The 19818-nt window shown below is 48.2% G+C and overlaps 1 protein-coding gene across 3 annotated transcripts in view; it reads right to left on the bottom strand.

Moving 5' to 3' along the window:
- Positions 1-652: 652 nt before the first annotated feature.
- Positions 653-19818, bottom strand: part of LOC119163382 (A disintegrin and metalloproteinase with thrombospondin motifs like) — a 227528-nt gene continuing 208362 nt past the window's right edge. For all 3 annotated transcript variants that reach the window (XM_037415365.2, XM_075873026.1, XM_037415366.2), the window contains exons 8-9: positions 10187-10490; positions 653-5336 (exon numbers count right to left, since the gene is read on the bottom strand). In XM_037415365.2, coding sequence (XP_037271262.2) covers positions 5197-5336; positions 10187-10490 — 444 coding nt within the window. In that variant the 3' untranslated portion in view covers positions 653-5196. The remainder of the gene's footprint in view (positions 5337-10186; positions 10491-19818) is intronic.

The raw sequence follows: 19818 nt of genomic DNA, 5'->3' as shown, positions 1-19818 counted from the left end.
ATATTGTGTCAAAACACGGAAAAACGAGCCCTTAGGTATACACTTATTTCTCTTATTTTATACATATATATATATATATATATATATATATATATATATATATATATATATATATATATATATATATATATATATAATGAACAAGCAAGCTAGAAAGAGAAAGAAATATATATAGGGAGAGGAAGAAATGAAATATATAGACATAAAAAACGAAAAGATTTGATTGATTGATTGATTGATTTGTGGGGTTTAACGTCCCGAAACCACCATATGATTATGAGAGACGCCGTAGTGGAGGGCTCCGGAAACTTTGACTACCTGGGGTTCTTTAACGTGCACCCAAATATGAGTGCACGGGCCTACAACATTCCCGCCTCCATCGGAAATGCAGCCGCCGCAGCTGGGATTCGAACCAGCAATCTGCGGGTTGGCAGCCCAGTACCTTAGCCCCTAGACCACCGTGGCGGGGCAAAAGGAAGAAAAGAGAAACAGAAAGTAAAAAGGAGGAACGAGAAAACCCCATAGAGAAAGAAAGGCTGCCAAAATCCTCGCATTATCTACGCTTGGCTCCACTAGTAAGAAGATGCCTTAATCTTTCTTTCTAGTGTATCATTAATAAACTTACATTAATAAAACGCAAAACAGAGCGATGTAAAACAGAAAAAAAACAAGTTTATTAACCTTTTTTCGTGTTTTTTCTTTTTTTTTTCGCGCGTTTTGGTAATGGTTTATAAATACTCTTCCGTGAGAGGGAACAGAAGCTCAACAGACAGAACACAGGCCACGCCTCCTCGCGGCGGCCTCGAAGCACCGCGGGGCCGTGAAGTTGGTCCCGGAGATTTCCGTGTGCGTATCGCGGGGACGCACTCCGTCCGTCGCCATGTGCTCGTACGTGTGCGGTGACGTCACGATGACGTCTTACAGCACTGCGCTTTCGTTCAGGTTTCTCGGTAGACGCCTCAATGCAAGTCGGGCTGCGTAATCGGGCTGCACCAATCACCCAAGGAGGAGGGTATAGTTGCCGTATATCGCTCCATGTCACCTCCACTCTGAATCCTGGCCCGACAGGCAAAGGCGTGCGCAGGCTGAGGCTCCCCTCCAAATCATGTGAAGGCAATTTTTTTCATGAGTTTTTTCAGTCGCATCTTACAAGTTACTATTTTTTAATTCGAAGGGTTACGGCTACAGGTGTTTTTTTGGCGCTAATGACGGTCAACTACCTGCGGTGTTACATTAAAAAAAAAAAAAGCGTTCACTTCCCATCTCTTTCCCAGAAGGGCGAAAACCAATGGCAATCTTCTGTAAGATGTACGACGTCACTTCATTTTCATGTCTGCGGTCACTGTTTATCTTGTTTGTTTTCGAACTGGGCCAATAAACGAGTGAAGGGGTGCAGGCAAGAGTTTTCGTTTTGTTTTGTTTTGGCGAAAGGGGGGGGGGGCATTTATTTTATCTGAAGTGGAAGCCAGGTCAGCAGATGTGTCCATACGTCATTTGTGCTTTGTATGTCATGGTAAAAAAAATCGGAGATGGGGGGAGTGGGCACGGGCCTAGTGTACCGCCCCCTGGCTACGCCGCTGGGGCGGGGGAGTTACTGCAGTAAAGCTTGTCCCCCTTTCTCTTAACGGGGAACGCTGCGCACGCCTACGTCGATAAGTACAGCCTTCTTGATTATATTGGCGATATTATCTGCACATGAGCACAGGTAAACATATCTCTGTGTTTGCAGTTTTTCTTCCGGCTGTAATGGCAATATAAAACACAGAAGTGTTGAGGAGGGCTTGACTAAAGACGACGTCACGGCGGGCACCTGCCCTGACTCGCGCTCCTTTCTCTGAAAGCAGTAGCGCCATCACTCGTGAAGTCGAAGGGACAAACGTGCACCTTTGTGTACGAAAAAAAAGGAGCTGGCATAAGTACTGTGCTGACTTGTCTTTGAGGGCTTGTAGCTTTGAGCGCTTTATTCGAGAGATTGATGATTGATATGTGGGGTTTAACGTCCCAAAACCACTATATGATTATGAGAGACGCCGTAGTGGAGGGCTCCGGAAATTTAGACCACCTGGGGTTCATTAACGTGCGCCCAAATCTGAGCACACGGGCCTACAACATTTCCGCCTCCATCGGAAATGCAGCCGCCGCAGCCGGGATATATCCGAGAGATATGGACTGGTGCATTTCTAGGTAATAATAATTCGGGAAAGCCGATATTTTGGTGCATGCCGGTATCTTGGAGTGACGGTCGCCAGACGAAGATTTTAAGCAGGAACATTCTTTTTTAAGAAGTTACCCACGGGTGGGAACAGTCCTGTAATGTGGAAATATATGAGCGCACAAAGTAGAAAGAAAAGGACTTGACAGGAAATACGCTCACCTACAACGGAACTTTTATTAGAAAACATTCATTGCACGAGAACACAAGCGCGCAGGCGCAACCAACTATCATTTCAAGGGGCCACACTCCCCTCCCAAATATTTTGGGGGAGAGGGTGTGTGGAACCTTGGAGTGATAGTTGGTTGCGCCTGCGCGCTTGTGTTCTCGTGCAATCAATGTTTTCTAATAAAAGTTCCGTTGTAAGTGAGCGTCTTTCCTGTCAAGTCCTTTTCTTTCTACTTTGTGCACCCATATATTTCCACATTATGTTGTACCAACTGGCCCAGCATACCACTTTATTGAACAGTCCTGTATGTGAGCAACAAAGTCGACAAATGTGTCAGCAAGTGTGAGCAACTGTGTCTTCGTTTTTCGCTATGTTCCATTTTATCATGCAAATATCATGCATTTTGTCGTGCCTTTTTTAACGTTACGATGACATGACAATGCCAAATCACCCGCTTAAAATTTGTCACCGGCCCTTGCCGCCCTTTTGAAGTCTACCGAGAATCCTTACAGAAAGAAAAAAAGCCACTTAGATAACAGATGAAGAAAAAAAAAAGCCACTTGTGCATTTAGCTTGATCGCAACATCACTTTTGTCCCGGATCAGAGGCAAGCAACTAAATTAATGAGCGCGTCAGTTTAGATCATCAAAGACAGAAACTTTGAAAGGCCATAGCAGTGTCTCTGGCCCACAGCTGTCGACAAAGTGCTTTCCTGTTATCTATGGGGCGATGTAATCAGAAAAGGGTGGCTTCGCACATCCGGTCTGGCCGCTTGGCTGCACAGAAGGTATAATATCACTGAACGCACACACATTGTTCGCAGTTCGTAGATCACCACTGTCGGTCAGAAGTGTCACGCTGGCGCGTGCTCCAACGACGAGTCACGTGGGCTCTTCGGAGTCGCTTCCAATCGCCTCGGCGAAGCAGAATAACACGTACCGACGAAAATGTGACGCTCCGTTCTTCGAGATGCGGAGCGCCATCTGTTGCCGCTTCTTTGCTCACCGCTGTACAGGCGTCGACAATTTCTGTAATCGCTGTTCGCGAAAAAAAAAAAAAAAGCGAGCGCGTGGGCACAGATTTCACTGGGGGAAAAACAGCTTTAAGTGAATCACTACGACTTCAATATTGCGTTGAGTTATGGCGCAGTGGTTCTAGTCGTTCTGAGAGCGATACATTTTGTTTTGTCATCTCTTCAGTGTTTTTTTTTTTCTTTCTCAAACGACAACAGCATTCAACGTTAACGCTACGGGAAACGAAGTCGGAAAGCTGCACAACTTGGCACAGCCAGTGCCGCATTTAAACGCCGATCATCACTGCAATAATGAAGTGCGTCACGATGCGCGACATGACGGAACCTGTACGTATCTTTTCTTCACGTTAAACGTAACGTTTTTCTCTGTACAGAAATTAAGTATGGAATGTTGTGTGGAATGTGCGTAGAAAGACATTTCTTAGCGGTGGTGTACCCGTCTCGCTAATTTGTGCTGCCCATCATGCCGTTGTATGAAAACTACAGTCTGAACACTGGGTGCACTGGAGAACCGTTAAGTACTTCTTCCTCCAAGTTCATAGTATGTGCTATGCATTGAAACATGCTAATCCTTTTGATGTGGTCCCTTCAAGGTGCCTCTTATTGGACGTCTCAGAAAAAGAAGGGGCGTGAAGAGCTGATGCTTTTAACCATTTTCTTCACGCATTGAAAATGGTCAGCGATTTGTAGTAGAGTGAAACGAGAACTTCTCTGTTCTCGTCAGTCTCTGACGCTGTCTTCTCCTAGCGGCATCTCGAAGTTTACCTCAGCCTTTGGAGACACCGTGTGCTAGAGATTAGCAACTGATAAGCCGAGCGCTTACGGATGAAGTGCCAACACTCATGAAATGGCGGCTGTGAGGCAGCCAAGAGCACGCGATAACAATATAACAAGAATATATTCGTGCTTTCCTGTGCGTCCGTATAACTTTGAAAGATGGCTCGTAAAGCAATACATTCCTGGCTAGTCAAAAGGACGAACTCGTATGTTCACCACATTTTTAGTTCCTACTTGAAAGACAAAACTCGACATAACTTGTGGACTTGCCCTTCATGGAATGAGCTCACCTGCGGACTACGAAAAAACACCTGTACATATAATTAGCGGCCAGCACGCGCTATCATTACGCGTCGGGCTGTCGCCAGGTCGCACACATGTCCCTATATAAGCAAAATGTCCGGGCGTCAGACATGTTCACAGCAAGCAAGGTCAAAAACTCTGTCGTCCCGCGCTATTGGCACTCGATTCCGCGGCTCTCTCTGTGTGTGTGTGTATTCGCCGTGTTCGAATACCTTGCCTCGCCTCGCCGCCTTGTGGGCTGTGAACACTTCTAAGCGCCGACTACGTTACTGCATCGTAACGCCATCTTTCGCGACATCCGTCAACGCATACCACCTGTTCCGACGCGCGTACCGGTTACTCCGAAGCACTTTTTTTTTTCTTGCGGTACGCCTCGGAAGTGCAGCGTTGAAAGTCCTTTCCGTGTATAACACATGCGCGGACACCATGGTGTTCGAGCAGTTCAACAACGTCCGTAAAACAAGTATAAAAACAAAAACAACGAGGAGGACTCCATCGGAGCCTCAGAACACTGCAATCTTCTGACTGTGGGCCTTTCGTGCACGGGGTCTGCGCACGTAACGGATCTCGGAGGACGTCCTCTCCACTGGCAACAGGCAGGACCGCCTTGTCTGCGCCCTGTGCGCCTCCTCTCCCGCGCTTTTTGGTGGTTGAGGTTTGTTCGCCCTGGGTGGTGGTGCGTCACATCACAGGCTGTCTTGTTTAGGAGCAGTAGAGGCTCTGCGAGTAGCAGCAGTGCCTCTGGATGTAGCCGTGGTTGCAGTAGCGGTTGCCGAATTGCTCCAGGAACTGGGAACACGTCATGCGGCCGGCGATCAGCTCCGTGCTGTCTCCGACGCAGCCTGCGCGAATGCACATTTTATTGAAGACATTCAGTTCACTAATCACTTTACTTGCCTAGAGTAACGCGACAAGATACAATTATCTGAACTACAAATTGTCATGACTAGCCACGACCAGTTAACCTACGTTGCACGACATGTTAGACCTGGTGGTCGGACCTTCAAAACAGCGTGTTGTCGTACTGTGGTTAGTCCATTATCTGTCCGATATTGGCCTTGTCGAAACGCTAAAATGATGGAATATTTGACACATTACAGCCTTAACTTACTTAACACCCCAGCTTTGGATATTTTTATTGAGTTCACTTGCAAGTTTTATATTTGTTTATATTATATTTATTAATCCTTTCTTTGCTCCCTTTCTCAAATAATTTATACCATTTCCCATCCTTATACAGAGTAGCATGCCAGCGGTATATACACGCCGGCAAAAATTTTTTTTCTAAGAAATCTTTCTCATGTCCTTTTCATAGCCATATTTCCCCATCTCACTGGAGGGTAGCGAACCGGATTATAATATCTGGTTAACCCTCCCGGCTTGGTCACCTGACTCCCCGAAACGAATGCGGGGACGCTGTCTTCTGTGGAGCACTTGGCTGCAACTCAAACCCAGGTCTACTTGTCAGCTGAAAACCCTGCAAACTAGAAATGGTCTGCTGCACAATTTGTCGTTAATAAGTCCAACGCGTGCAATGCAACTCTTTAGCCAGATCGTAGGTTGAAAGCATAAAAAAAAAGGTCTTCTATCCTATCCTGCAGGATTGAATAACAACGCATTACAGTTTTTTTCGCAATCTTCTTGCTTTTTTTCGCTCGTGTCGGAAGTGTATTTAGTATTTTACGCGTGCATTGGCTACATCGTTATTATAATATTACAATGGAAATTGTGGTATGGATAACCAAAACCTATGGGAATTGAGATGTGTAGCATATAAGTACGTGAGTGTATCGTCTTGCATAAACATATGCATCTGTCTATTCAACTTTGAGAAATACGATTCTAGTAGAGCCCTGTGTGAGAGTTTCGTTGTTCTACTGGTGGTCACAGCCATGAGGTATGACTAATGGTTTTCTTGGTGAAAGAACACGCCAGTTCTAAGCCAGCACGTTGTCATGACAAGTGTGCCGCGCCCTAGACTTGACGCAGTGCTGCGACGATGACCATTTCTTGAGGCGTGTTGTGATTTAACCTCGCTCGCTCGCTCGCTCACTCACTCACTCACTCACTCACTCACTCACTCACTCACTCACTCACTCACTCACTCACTCACTCACTCACTCACTCACTCACTCACACACACACACACACACACACACACACACACACACACACACACACACACACACACACACACACACACACACACACACACACACACACACACACACACACACACACACACACACACACCTGTTTGTGCTTTCTTCCTTCTTGTGCGTGTTCTTTTTTTGTGCAAAATTTAATCTAGAATGCAATAAATACGAACTCTCGGGTCTTCAGTATGTTCATGCGGTCACGTCGACAAGGCGTTATCTGTTTCAAAAGGGGGAACATTTACAGCTGCGACTACATTTTATTCACACTGCAGAAAAGAAGGCCTCACTAAAGGCTGAGGTTCGAAAATATTTCTAGGCTATCTTTGCATTGCGTTGGGCAGCCTTCCTCGTGGAATATGGAGGCTCCACGACGCGCTGCAGGGATACCCGAGGAATACTTGCGAGCTTCAGCTTCCGTTCAAGCTTTCGGGAGGCTGAGCCGTGCCCCCGCGACGGAAGGCAGAAAATAGCGTACTTTTTATATTTTCATCTTTCATTAACCTCTTTCTTCCCGACGCACTGTGCTCGGAGGCAGCTTTGCAGCTGCTGTGGCACTTGTCACGTGATCAAAAAGGGTAGTGGCAAGCATTGGGCAGGGCGGAGCTTACGTGCCTCGACGTCGCTACAAGCGTCTCAGTACGTAGACCGCACCTACCGCTGTTTACAAACATGCAATAGGTCTTTATCAATACGGTTGACAGAACCGCGGTGTCACAATCCCTGATGAAATTTACCGGGACGTTCACGTTTAGAACCAAAGGCCAGCGACACAAGCATTCGCCTAGGTGGAAAGGCCAACACACTCGAGAAGTGCTCGACTTCAAGAGAACGAGTAAGCGTTATTGGATGAAGCATTTATGAGGATTAACTGTGGGAGGAGCCGTAATGGTCTTGGTATAGGTGACATTTGTTTGTACGTTTTACCTACAAAAAAGCGCGAAAAAACAGCTAAGAACACAGAAGGCGCACACACAAGCGCAGACTAGCAACTGATAGCTTATTGAAGAAAACACAAATATAAATAGCAAGAAATGAGTTAAAATATTAGTGGTTGGCAGTTAGATAAGCTATCTCTAGTTGGTGCAATATGACCGAAGGCCTCGCGACACACGTGTGGCCATACTTTTGGATATATGCCTCAGCAACGTCTCTCATTGTCCTATTTCTGTGCCGGGACAACAGCTTTGTATCGCGAAGTAAAGGGTGACACTTGCAATCTGTGCAATGTAGGCACCGATTCGACGAAGGGTGGGCTTTCAGAGATGCCCTGTCATCCATTAGACGGTTATTCAAACACCTTCCGGTTTGCCCCATGTAGCACTTACCGCATGACAAGGGGATGAGATATACCGCATTCGAAAATATACCGCAACTAGAGATAGATTATTTGACTGCCAACCTCTAATCTCTTATGTCATTTCTTGCTATTTATATTTTCTTAAATAAGCTTCCAGTTGCTGGTCTGCGCTTGTGCATGTGCCTTCTGTGTTATTGTCCTCTTTTTCGCGCAGTTTTGATTGATTGATTTGTGGGGTTTTAACGTCCCAAAACCACTATATGATTATGAGAGACGCCGTAGTGGAGGGCTCCGGAAATTTTGACCACCTGGGGTTCTTTAACGTGCGCCCAAATCTGAGCACACGGGCCTACAACATTTCCGCCTCCATCGGAAATGCAGCCGCCGCAGCCGGGAATCGAACCCGCGACCTGCGGGTCAGCAGCCGAGTACCTTAGCCACTAGACCACCGCGGCGGGGCTTCGCGCAGTTTTCGTAGTTATGGATTACCAACTCACCCAGCGTTCAGTCCTTTTAAGTTTTAATCTAGCATAAGCGAGCTAACACTTCGAAATAGTTATCTTTCGCCGCTAATCAGCACCAGTCACAAGTGGCTGACAGGTCGCTTCCTAGCATTAGAGGTAATAGTGCAGTGAAGCCACCCTGCTGGTGAGACGCGGCGCGAATAATATCAGCATGGCATTCGCCTTTCATTGAGGTACGCAATCCCCGTGGCAGATAATAAAACAGATGGGGTGCTTGCACAACTATCTTTTAACAGAAACTTTTTGTGGGCCTCGATGGCCTCACGCATTATTTGGTTACTGCTAATGGTTAACATGCCACATTTACTCTATTACGTGGTTTACCCTACAATTAATGCTCGCATTCGAGCTCTTCGTTTGTCTTGGCTGATCCATAATATTTGAAAGCTATTTGTTATTGTTGAGGCTATATTTCTGCTCTAACATATGGCAAAATGGGGAGTTGAAGCCTAACACGCGCATGAAGCTGTCAGCTCATTGCTTTTCACACGTTCTTCGAAGTGGTTTTGAAAGAGAGAAAAGGAAGAGAAAAGCGCGCCGCCGTAATTTTCTCTCCTCACAGGGGAGGCTCTTTTTTGAAGTTTTTTTTATATTTTTTTCTCGTCGTAGCCAATGCCTTTCCATCTCCTTACTGTAGCAAACTAATATATATATATATATATATATATATATATATATATATATATATATATATATATATATATATATATATATATATATATATATATATATATATATATATATATATACAAGTTAGTCTTGGGTGCTAAGCTGTTTTTGGTTATTCTTTTTCTACTGCGAGACCCTTGTGCCATTAACATTTCCATTCTCACCTAGTTTTCGTTTTTTGGCCAGACGAGAAGCTCACTATTGCGCTCTTGTTATAGCCTTCTTGTGTGGGAGTAAAGGAGCGTCTCTAAAAGGATGTGCAATGGTTTAAGAGCCCTGGAAATGATGTGTTCGTGCAGGAGTGTTAGGCATCGTGGGTGAAGTTGATTCTTTCATTCCGTTTAGAGTCATCGCGCATGTCTTGTTTATCCTTATTCAGATCTGCTAGCATTCGCACAGTTTTTTAAGTAAAGAATGAATTATGCGAACGTCGAGACTCGAAGCAGATGAGGATAAGCAACACTGCACACAGGACTGGCGCTGACTACCAACTGATTTCATTCGTTGTCGAACAGAGGCATTCACTATATCACTAAAACCACCGGAACATGCGCATCAGCATCAGCACCAACACATGAAAAACTCTTTCATGCGCATGCTGACAACCTTTCTAGATATAGTATCATGCTGTGGTAAGTATTTGTTGAAGAATTTCTCAGAAATCAATAAAGATTATGAGCATGTCCATGTAAGATTTTTTGTGTGTTTTGGTAGCGATGCTGGCGCGCTTGTTCCTATGGTGCGGTTATTTATAGCAAATGCTCTTGTTCGGTAACGAATAAAATCATTTGGCAGTTGTCACCCCTCGTATTGTTCTTGTTCCAACGGCGTCTACATATTTGCATAAGTCTACACGAGCAACTGTGAACGCCGCCGGCATCAAGCGTACAGTTGCTCAAAGCTCTAGCTTCGCTAGGAAGTAAATCATCGCTTGCATTAGCAGCCGACTAAATTTTGTCGATCGTCACTCGCCGGTGCTGTTGCACTCTTGAGTCACAGTGAGTGAACAGCGGCATAGACTTATCGAGTCGGTCTGTGCGCACCTTTGTCGTTGGCCACCAGTGCGCGCGGTTTTCTCGTGGTGCGCGGGTGGTGGGCGGGCCTCAGGTGCTGCGGGTGCCGGGCTCGGCTCACGGTCGGGTGGTGCGACGGCGGAGGCGGCGGGGGCGCCGGCATCAGGTGCGGCCGCGGTCCGTCCACCACCTCGGCCGAGAAGTCGGCCCGTCGTCGCGCCACGTCGCCTCCCCGTCCTCCCACCGAGCGGCCGCTGGCGAACGACGGCGTCACGTGGGTGTAGTCCGGGATGATGTTCTCGATCTCGGCAATGCAGCGGCCGTTCTTGCACGTCTGCATCGAACAAGGTGGATGTTAAGGGACAGATAGGTAAACCTCTTGTTCAGCAGTGCACACACTAGTCGGGGCAACTCCTATAGTCTACTATTTCTCTTTCCAATTCATACACATCATAATTATCATGATCTTGTGTGCGCCCTCTGAAGGACAAACAAAGGCTTTTCTCATGTTCCGCCAACCAATCCGGTCCCAAGCTTGCTGCGGTCTCGTTATCCTTGCAATGTCAATCTAAATTGCCCACCCAATGTTCTAAAAACATTTATTTTTCAAAACGGTGACTTGGCAATGAAACAACAATACATTGAAACCCGAAATATGTCAATCTAATTTGCCCACATAATTCTCTAAAATCATATATTTATCAAAACGGTGACTTAGCAATGAAACAACAATACCTTGAACCCCAAAATATGTATACTTATTCTGTTTTTCCTTCTATATATTAACGCGCAAATGCAGTGAAGTATGGTTGTTATATAGCCAGCGCCGTGTTGGTGTCCTCTCGTCTTCGTCCAGTTCTAGCGCTGTTCCTCCGTTTACCATCGGTATGTACTAGAGATGTGCGCGAGCTCCAAGTAGTCCGAAATCCCTAGTCCGGCCGAGCCCTTTCCGCTGGACGGTTCATCACGCTGTCTTGCCGTTGTCGTTAACAACTAATAAACCTCTTCACATTTGGTGGAGGGTGCTGTTTATCCCCGTCGCTACACCCTGGAGCTGCGAAGCCGCACGCTACAGCCCGTCATGACTGACAACGCCAACACATCGGCGTCGTCGCCCCAGTTCAACTGTCCCGGCCATCCTAGGCTACGGGACCCGAAGGTCTTCAGCGGTGCGGATGGGACCGACGTGGAAGACTGGCTCGACCACTACGAGCTGGTGAGCGCCAATAACAAGTGGGATGAAGCCGACAAGCTGGGCCACGTCATATTTTATCTCACTGGCGTCGCAGAATTGTGGTTTAACAAGCACAAACGCAACATTTTCACATGGAGCGTATTCAAGACGTCATGTGCCGAAGTGTTCGGTCGGCCGGCCGTCCGCAAGCAGCGAGCAGAACAGTGCTTGCGCGTCCGCTCTCAGCAGACTGGAGAAAATTTTACCAGCTATATTGAGGATGTCGTCGACCTTTGTCGACGCGCGAATGACACCATGCCCGAGTCGGACAAGGTCAAACACATCCTGAAGGGCATCGACGATGGCGCATTTCAAATGCTCTTGGCTAGGAATCCAAGCACAGTTTCTGAAGTCGTCAGCTTGTGTCAGAGCTACGACGAGTTGAAGAAGCAACGCACTCTGACTCTGCAGTCTCAGCCTGGTGGTGAGCCGCTGTCCAGTTTCGACTCCATGCCTGACAATTCACTATTGCTTCAGCAAGTCCGAGCTTTTGTCCGTGAGGAAGTCGCCCGCCAACTTTCCCTAGTGCCCTTTACTCACGAGACCACCACCCGTCTACCTGGCCCGCTTCGCACTGCTATATCGGAAGAGGTTGCACAAGCTGTTCCTCTTGCGCACTGAGAGCCACCTCGATCTAGCCGTGGTCACTGCCCGTGTGTCGCACAGCCGGTAGGCGCTCCTGTCGCCTATACGCCAGCCGTTCAGCCTGTGGCCGCGCCCCTAACCTATGCAGCGCAGCCTGTGGCTCCTCCTGTCGCCTTTTCGCAAGAGATGCAGCCCGTAGCCGCGCCGCTCACATATGCAGACGCTGTACGTAGGCTCCCACAACCACCCTACACCACGCGCTCACAGCCCGCACACCCGGCTGCTTATACTGCACCTTGGGCGGCAGCACCAGTCGCCAATCCCTGGAGGACGCCCGATAACCGACCGATTTGCTACGCTTGCTTCACTCCCGGACACGTTGCTCGCTACTGCCGCCGTCGACCTCAGACGTTCGGCAACTATGCCCGGTCGTCGCATCCCGGCAGCCAACCCTTCGTCCAATACGGGCCGGTCTCGCCACCTCGCTATGCCCCTACTGACCACCTTGACTTCCAGCCGCAACGCGCACCCTCTCCTCGTCGGCGATCGCCCTCCCCCATGCGTCGCCGGCCCGGACCCTCCGACCAGGAAAACTAAGCACCGCAGTTCAAGAGGCAAGAACTGCGCCGTTTTCGAACTGTCTAAGCCCTCGCTCCTCTCCTGCTAACGTGGTCGCAGTAACTGTTGAATGTTATTGTACTTTCGCCCTTGTGGACACTGGCGCCGCTGTTTCAGTTATTGCCGCTAATCTCTGCCGTTTATTACGCAAAGTAACGACGCCGCTTTCGGGACTGTCGCTTCACACCGCAGGCGCACAGCAAGTAACGCCTCTCGCAGCCTGCACTGCAAGAGTCTCCATCGAAGGAATTCTTTACATCGTGGAGTTTATTGTTCTCCCTGTCTGTTCGCATGACGTCATCCTCGGGTGGGACTTCCTATCCCGCCATAATGCCGTCATAGACTGCGCACGCGCCGAAGTTGAGTTTTCACCCTTGTGTCATGTCCCATTACTGGACGCTCTTCATCAGCCGCCGAAGTTGCTCATTCATGAAGATACCGATATTCCGCCTGGAAATTTCGCACTTGTTCCCGTTTCATGCAACACCTACACTGACGCTACAGACCTTTTTATGCCTTCCGATATCTTCAAATGTCGTGGAGCTTTGCCGCTGCCTTTCGCAACAATTGACCTTGCCGCCGGAAGAAGCAACATGTTCGTAAGTAATCCGCTTTCCACACCTGTCACTTTGCTTGCGGGGGAATGTCTCAGCCGCGTGCAGGATCTCGACCCTTCGTTTTTGGTTGATGTCCCGGATGACTACTGCGACCACCCAAAAGCACTGTTGGCACTCGGGGAGTCGTCCAATGATACGTTTTCCAGCGCCATCGCCGACACTCTCACTCCCACCGAACATGCCGACCTGCTGGATCTTCTGCATGAGTTCAGGAGTTCTTTCGATGAGTCGCAACCTCAACTGGGCCGCAAATCACAAGTCAAACATCATGTTGACACCGGCCTACACCAGCCCCTGCGTCAAAGACCATACCGTGCCTCCACTGAAGAGCGCCGCGTCATCAACGATCAAGCCGAAGATATGCTTCGTAGAGACGTCATTCGACCATCTTAAAGTCCCTGGGCGTCTCCCGTCGTACTGGCGCGTAAGAAAGACGGATATATTCGATTTTGCGTGGACTATCGTCGTTTGAATAAGATAACCAGCAAGGACGTCTATCCTTTGCCGCGCATTGATGACGCCATTGACACCCTTCACGGAGCGGAATTTTTCTCGTCGCTAGATTTGCGGTCTGGCTACTGGCAGGTCCCAATGGCTGAAGCCGATCGCCAAAAAACGGCATTTATTACACCAGACGGACTATATGAATTTAACATCATGCCCTTTGGGCTTTGTAACGCGCCTGCCACGTTTGAACGTCTTATGGATAATACGCTACGTGGCCTCAAATGGAATATGTGCCTCTGTTACCTCGACAATGTCGTGGTTTTCTCCCATGACTTTCCTACGCACCTCCTTCGCCTCAGGCACGTTTTGACTTGTCTGACCAACGCTGGTCTGCAGCTTAACCTGAAAAAATGCCGCTTCGCTGCACGCGAGCTCGTCATCCTAGGCCACATCTTGCCCAAGCACGGCGTATTACCTGACCCAGCAAAACTTCGAGCAGTCGCAGAATTTCCCAAGCCGACGACCATGAAAGAACTTCGCAGTTTTGTAGGCCTATGCTCCTATTTCCGGCGCTTTGTTCGCAATTTCGCATCTATCATGTCACCGTTAACCCAGCTTCTTCGCGGTGACGTGAACCTCTCCTCCTGGTCCCCTGCATGTGACGTTGCCTTCACTACTCTGCGCCGTCTGCTCACTTCCCCACCTATTCTTCGCCACTTCGACCCGACGGCTCCTACCGAAGTGCACACCGACGCCAGCGGCGTCGGGCTAGGCGCGGTCCTCGCTCAACGAAAGCCCGGCTATTCAGAATACGTTGTAGCCTACGTTAGCCGCACTCTGACGAAAGCCGAAACTAATTACAGCATGACAAAAACAGAGTGTTTGGCTCTGGTGTGGGCGCTTGGAAAGTTCCGGCCGTACTTATACGGCCGCCCGTTCGATCTAGTAACTGATCACCACGCGCTTTGCTGGCTCTCCACGTTGAAAGACCCTTCTGGCCGCCTTGCGCGATGGGCACTCCTCATCCAGGAGTACGACATTCGCGTCGTATACCGCTGCGGACGCAAACACTCTGACGCTGATGCACTGTCCCGCTCACCTTTACCACCAGATCAGACGTGCGGAAACACTTGCCTCCAGACCTTGTCATCGCTAAATCTCGACTAGATTGCCACCGAACAACGTCGTGACCCGTGGATCGCCTCTCTTATCGAATATTTATCTGGCACGCCCAACCTTCCAGTAACTCGATCCCTCCGACGTCAAGCTTTCCATTTCGCCATCCGCGATCAACTTCTTCATCGACGCAACTACGCTCCCGATGGTCGCCGGTGGCTGCTGGTCATTCCACGCACTTTACGATCGCAAGTATGCGCCTCTCTTTACGACGATCCGCAATGCGGCCACGCCGGAGTGTTCAAAACATATGAACACCTTCGCCATCGCTATTACTGGCGCGGCATGTACAATTTTGTACGCGAATTCGTGCAGTGCTGTCCTGACTGCCAGCGACGCAAATCAACACTGCCACGTGCGACTGGCGAATTGCAGCCACTTCCATGCCCTGCCAAGCCATTTTATCGCGTCGGCGTTGACCTCTACAGTCCCCTTCCATTGACACCAGATGGTAATCGGTGGATTATAGTGGCAGTTGACCACCTGACATGCTACGCCGAAACAGCCGCTTTGCCGAGCGCTACAGCTCAGGATGTCGCATCTTTCATTTTACAACGCTTTATCCTTCGACATGGTGCACCTCGAGAGCCCCTTAGTGACAGAGGCCGCGCTTTCCTCTGCAAGGTCGTCGAAACTCTGCTTTCGGAATTCCACGTCATTCATCGGAAAACGACAGCATACCACCCGCAGACTAACGGGCTAACGGAACGGTTCAACCGCACGCTAGGTGATATGCTCTCAATGTACGTGGCATCTGATCATAGCAACTGGGATCGTGTTCTCCCATACGTCAAGTTCGCATATAACACCGCAATACAAACCCCCACGGGATTCTCACCTTTCTTTCTTCTCTACGGACGTGAGTCTTCCCATACAATTGATACCCTACTTCCCTACCGTCCTGATGCTTCCGAGTGTCCACCTATCTCCGATGCTTCTCGACAAGCCGAAGAGTGCCGCCAGCTCGCCCGTGCGTTCACCTCGGAAGAGCAACAACGCCAGAAAGAAAACCGTAGCACCTTTCTTCCGGATCCCAGCTACGCCCCAGGGTCTCTTGTGTGGCTTGCCATCCCATATCAAACTCCGGGACTCTCCTCGAAACTTGTCCCCGGTACGAGGGGCGTTACGCCATTTTGGAGAAAACCTCTCCGGTTAATTTCCTAATTGAACCAGTTCCCCGATCGGACGACATGCACCGGCGTGCACGTGACATCGTCCATGTTTCCCGACTGAAACCGTACCATGAGTCTCTGCCTGAAACTTCTTATGTCGCCAGGATGGCTCCGTTTTCAGCGGGGGCGATTGTGAAGAAGAAGATGTACCTGCAGCGAGCAGCATCGCCAACGCCCGGCTCCCTCGCCTCGTGCTTCGGCTCGCTGCTGTGCCGGTCTCTGCTGGACGGTTCATCACGCTGTCTTGCTGTTGTCGTTAACTACTAATAAACCTCTTCACATTGTGAATAGTTTGTAGAGAACGAACAATAGGCTGGTCGGCTTGTAATTTTTCAAGTCTCTCACGCCTCCTTTTCTATTTATTAAGCTGATCTTGGCGTTCTTCCAAGAGTCTAGTACTTTTCCTGTCAAGAGACACTTCGTATATAAGGTGGCTAATTTTTCTAACACAGTCTGTCAATACTGGCACACTCGCAAGCCATGACGTAACAATGCGCTTGATTTGCGGGTGTCTGTTTTTCGGCCAATAATTTTGTTGTGTGGTCAGCTGCGCGTGCAATGAAGTTATTTCACCTTTCTTAAGTCGGCATTGAAAATTGTGTGATTCGCAGCTACTAAAACTTTGGTGGAAGACGACGGCTCCACTACACGAACCACATGACATCACACACGCCGTGGCAAAATGGCGGTCGCCGGCAGTGAGCGGCGTTTATAGCCGGTGACTTGTGGGGCTAATCTTGTAATAGAATATTCTCTCACAGTTCATTTTCTCTGTGTGTATGGGCACAATAGATCATGTACTTTTATTTTGCGCTGAAAACTGTGATTCGGTGAGTCACTGTGTCATGGCCCTCTTCACATTGCACGTTTTACCCCACAACATGTCTTCCGAGTACTGAAAAATAATAACAAAGGCATCGGGTGCGGAAACTGCCTGATAGCAACTTCCCTAAATATATGAGAATCGAAACACCAGTTTGAAGGACGATCAACGACGAATGTCAGCAATTATACAATATTATCATACCCACAAGATGCGGTTTCGTTATGCTAAAATACTATTGACGACGTTTATTTCTTTTTCAAATAACTCCTTTTTCTACTTCGCTGTAGACACCGATATCTGTGTAGCGTTCGCTGTAATTCACCAGTGTTGAGCCATGCAGCACCGCGAAAGGTAAAGTTTATTGATGTTCGTGTGCTGAGCGGCAACAGGTATGGAAAAAATTCTTATAGACAAATAAACCTCGAGAATATAAAAAAAATCTGAACACGTACAAAGACTAATATTACGCGTGTTGCTTTCTGTATAAAGTGTACCTTAATATTGACATTACACGTTTGTTTTTTTGTTTTTTTGATAAGGTACACATGTTTTATGGAAAAAGTTTGTTCTTATCACGCTCTTATCAAGTTTGATTGGCACGCGGGATAAGAAATAAATGTTCAAGCTGCTCAATGCAGCTCTTTAGGGGCGAAGCTCATTAGGGTGCGGCTCTGTCCTTCCTCCTTTGTTGTACGTAGCCACCGATGGCACATACCCGCTTTAGAGCGGGTATGTGCCACAGGATATGCGAGATGGTAAATGGCGATACTTGGAGTGTTCACTTATTGGACGCACGGACGGACGGATGGACAGACAGACTAGCAGACAAACGGACAGATGGACGGACGCACGGACGTGCGGACGGATGGACGCACGGACAGACGGATGGACACACGTATGACGCACGGATGGACGCACCGATGGTGGCGTGGACGGACAGAAGTACGGACGGGCTGACGGACGCTTCGCCCCACTCATCATCATTCACTCCGTGGATATGCTGTGATTTTTTTTGCCTGGCCATCCTGGAAACCTTGTTGCGAATAAACTCAATTCAATTCAATAAACTTCTTCAATACAACAAGCGCACTTTTTTCTGAAAGGCAGCCGCTATAGCCATGGAACAAGTACTTTTTTAGTGTAAGTATTTGTGTTTTATGTGTTTTATGTGTGTGTCAAGCAGTTAGAACAACTGACTTAGTTCGTTAAAAAGCGGCAGGAAAGAGAAGATGGAAGCTTGCGATGAAAGAAATCATATACACTGCAGGGGTTGTGTCTAGCCGAAGCGGATTTGTTTTCCTCAAGGCTGGAGCAGGGGAGTTCTGTTCTATAGCCTCGATTAGGACGATTGCACTTGTCGAAACTTCGGCTCGAGCATCCTGTTTACGGATTTTTGTGGTGACCTTGTACGTCTGAGCCTATTTTACCTACCCGAACTCGTGCTAGTATTTGTGACTTAAGAGGACTGAACGCTGGGCGATTTGGTAATAAGTAACTGCAAAAACTCCACGGAAAAAAGACAAGAGCACAAAAGGCACTCGCACAAGTGCAGTCCGTTTACGGCCTTGAATCAACCTTTTCAAACCTGGTGTCAATGCTCGTTAACACCAATATCTTACGCGATTGGCGCTCTTCTTGGCGCCGATTGATGTAGTACCTTCGAATACGAATTATCAGTCATGAGTAAAGTCATTTTTCTTGGACGAGAAGACAACATAAGATTTGCTTCTATTTATTAAGAAATTCTCCGGAAGTGTTCACGAGGAGGAGATCAAGGCAGACCGCCTACTTAATTCGCGCCTCTGATCAAGGAATATTGAAATGGTGTATGAAGGGTATACTGCTTTGGAATATATGTGAGAGTAGTCATGTAGTGAGGTAAGACTGATAGTAATTCTGAAGAGTATATAGATAGGGCCATAAGTCGGCGAAATAAAGGGGAACTCGCTCGAACTCATTCAAAGAAGATATCTTGCGCTTTGGCGGACTCACAGGACTCGCACTCACCGAAATATTTGTGGGACAAAGTGACCCGGACTCAGACTCACGAAAATTCTCTTCAACCGGACTCAATCGGACTCAGACTCACGGGTTGATGTGAGTATGAATGATTCGACTTGTGAGTTCGCCAACCTATATGTTCACGGGTGTTTGCACATCTCGTGTTTTACTGTACCCTATATCATTTATCTAGCAATTGTTGTATATGTCATTGACCGACCGAGAAGGAATGGCCGGTGTCGCCATAAAGTTAGCAACTTCTCCTACCCATCATTTCAATTTTAAAAATAGCGAAATTACTGCACACGACTCTTTTAGCTCTTGCTGTGATTGTACTCAATACCCCTTTTTGTTCCACGCGCGAAGCTACCATTTTTAATGAGCACCATTACGTGCGTTCGGTGGCGCTTTCTTCCGGGTGATAAACTCTGCAGCTGCGTCCCGTTGCTTTGGGTTCTTCTGTTCTTTTCCTTCCGAGCTGCCGTCGTGTAGATACGCGATCCAAGGTCGCACTTTTTCGCAAGCCACTGTTAAGTACCGGAAGACGGGAACCGGAAGACACCCGGGAGTTCCTTCTCGGGCCGTGCGAATCAACATGGGCTTCGTGTGGGCGACTGACTTCTATGGCAAGTGACGGTGGTGTGGTATACGCGCTTAGTCTGGCAACACAGGTCGACAGTTGTTTTAACGGCGCTATCTCGTGCATGACAGCAGGGGTGCTTATTGCTTGAAAAGCTGATGATAATGCGTTACGTTGCCGGCGGGTCTATAGGCTTGCGAAATGCGCAGGCAACTACCCCGCCAGTTTCCCCCTTTTCTGGTTATATCGAACTAACGGATATGTTAAAGCGAAGCGCGAGAACCGAAATGCCGTGCGCAACGCGACGCGACCATCACAAGTCGGTTGCTTATGATATATTGCATATGCAGTGTTGTACTGGACTCCCGCATCACATTTGCCTATGATACTCTCACGTCCGGGTGTG

This window comes from Rhipicephalus microplus, chromosome 9 (genome assembly GCF_043290135.1).
Source record: "Rhipicephalus microplus isolate Deutch F79 chromosome 9, USDA_Rmic, whole genome shotgun sequence".
In the NCBI taxonomy this organism is placed as follows: Eukaryota; Metazoa; Arthropoda; class Arachnida; order Ixodida; family Ixodidae; genus Rhipicephalus; species Rhipicephalus microplus.
The sequence above is the reverse complement of the archived record's forward strand: the minus strand, read 5'-3'. Positions and strand labels throughout refer to the sequence as shown.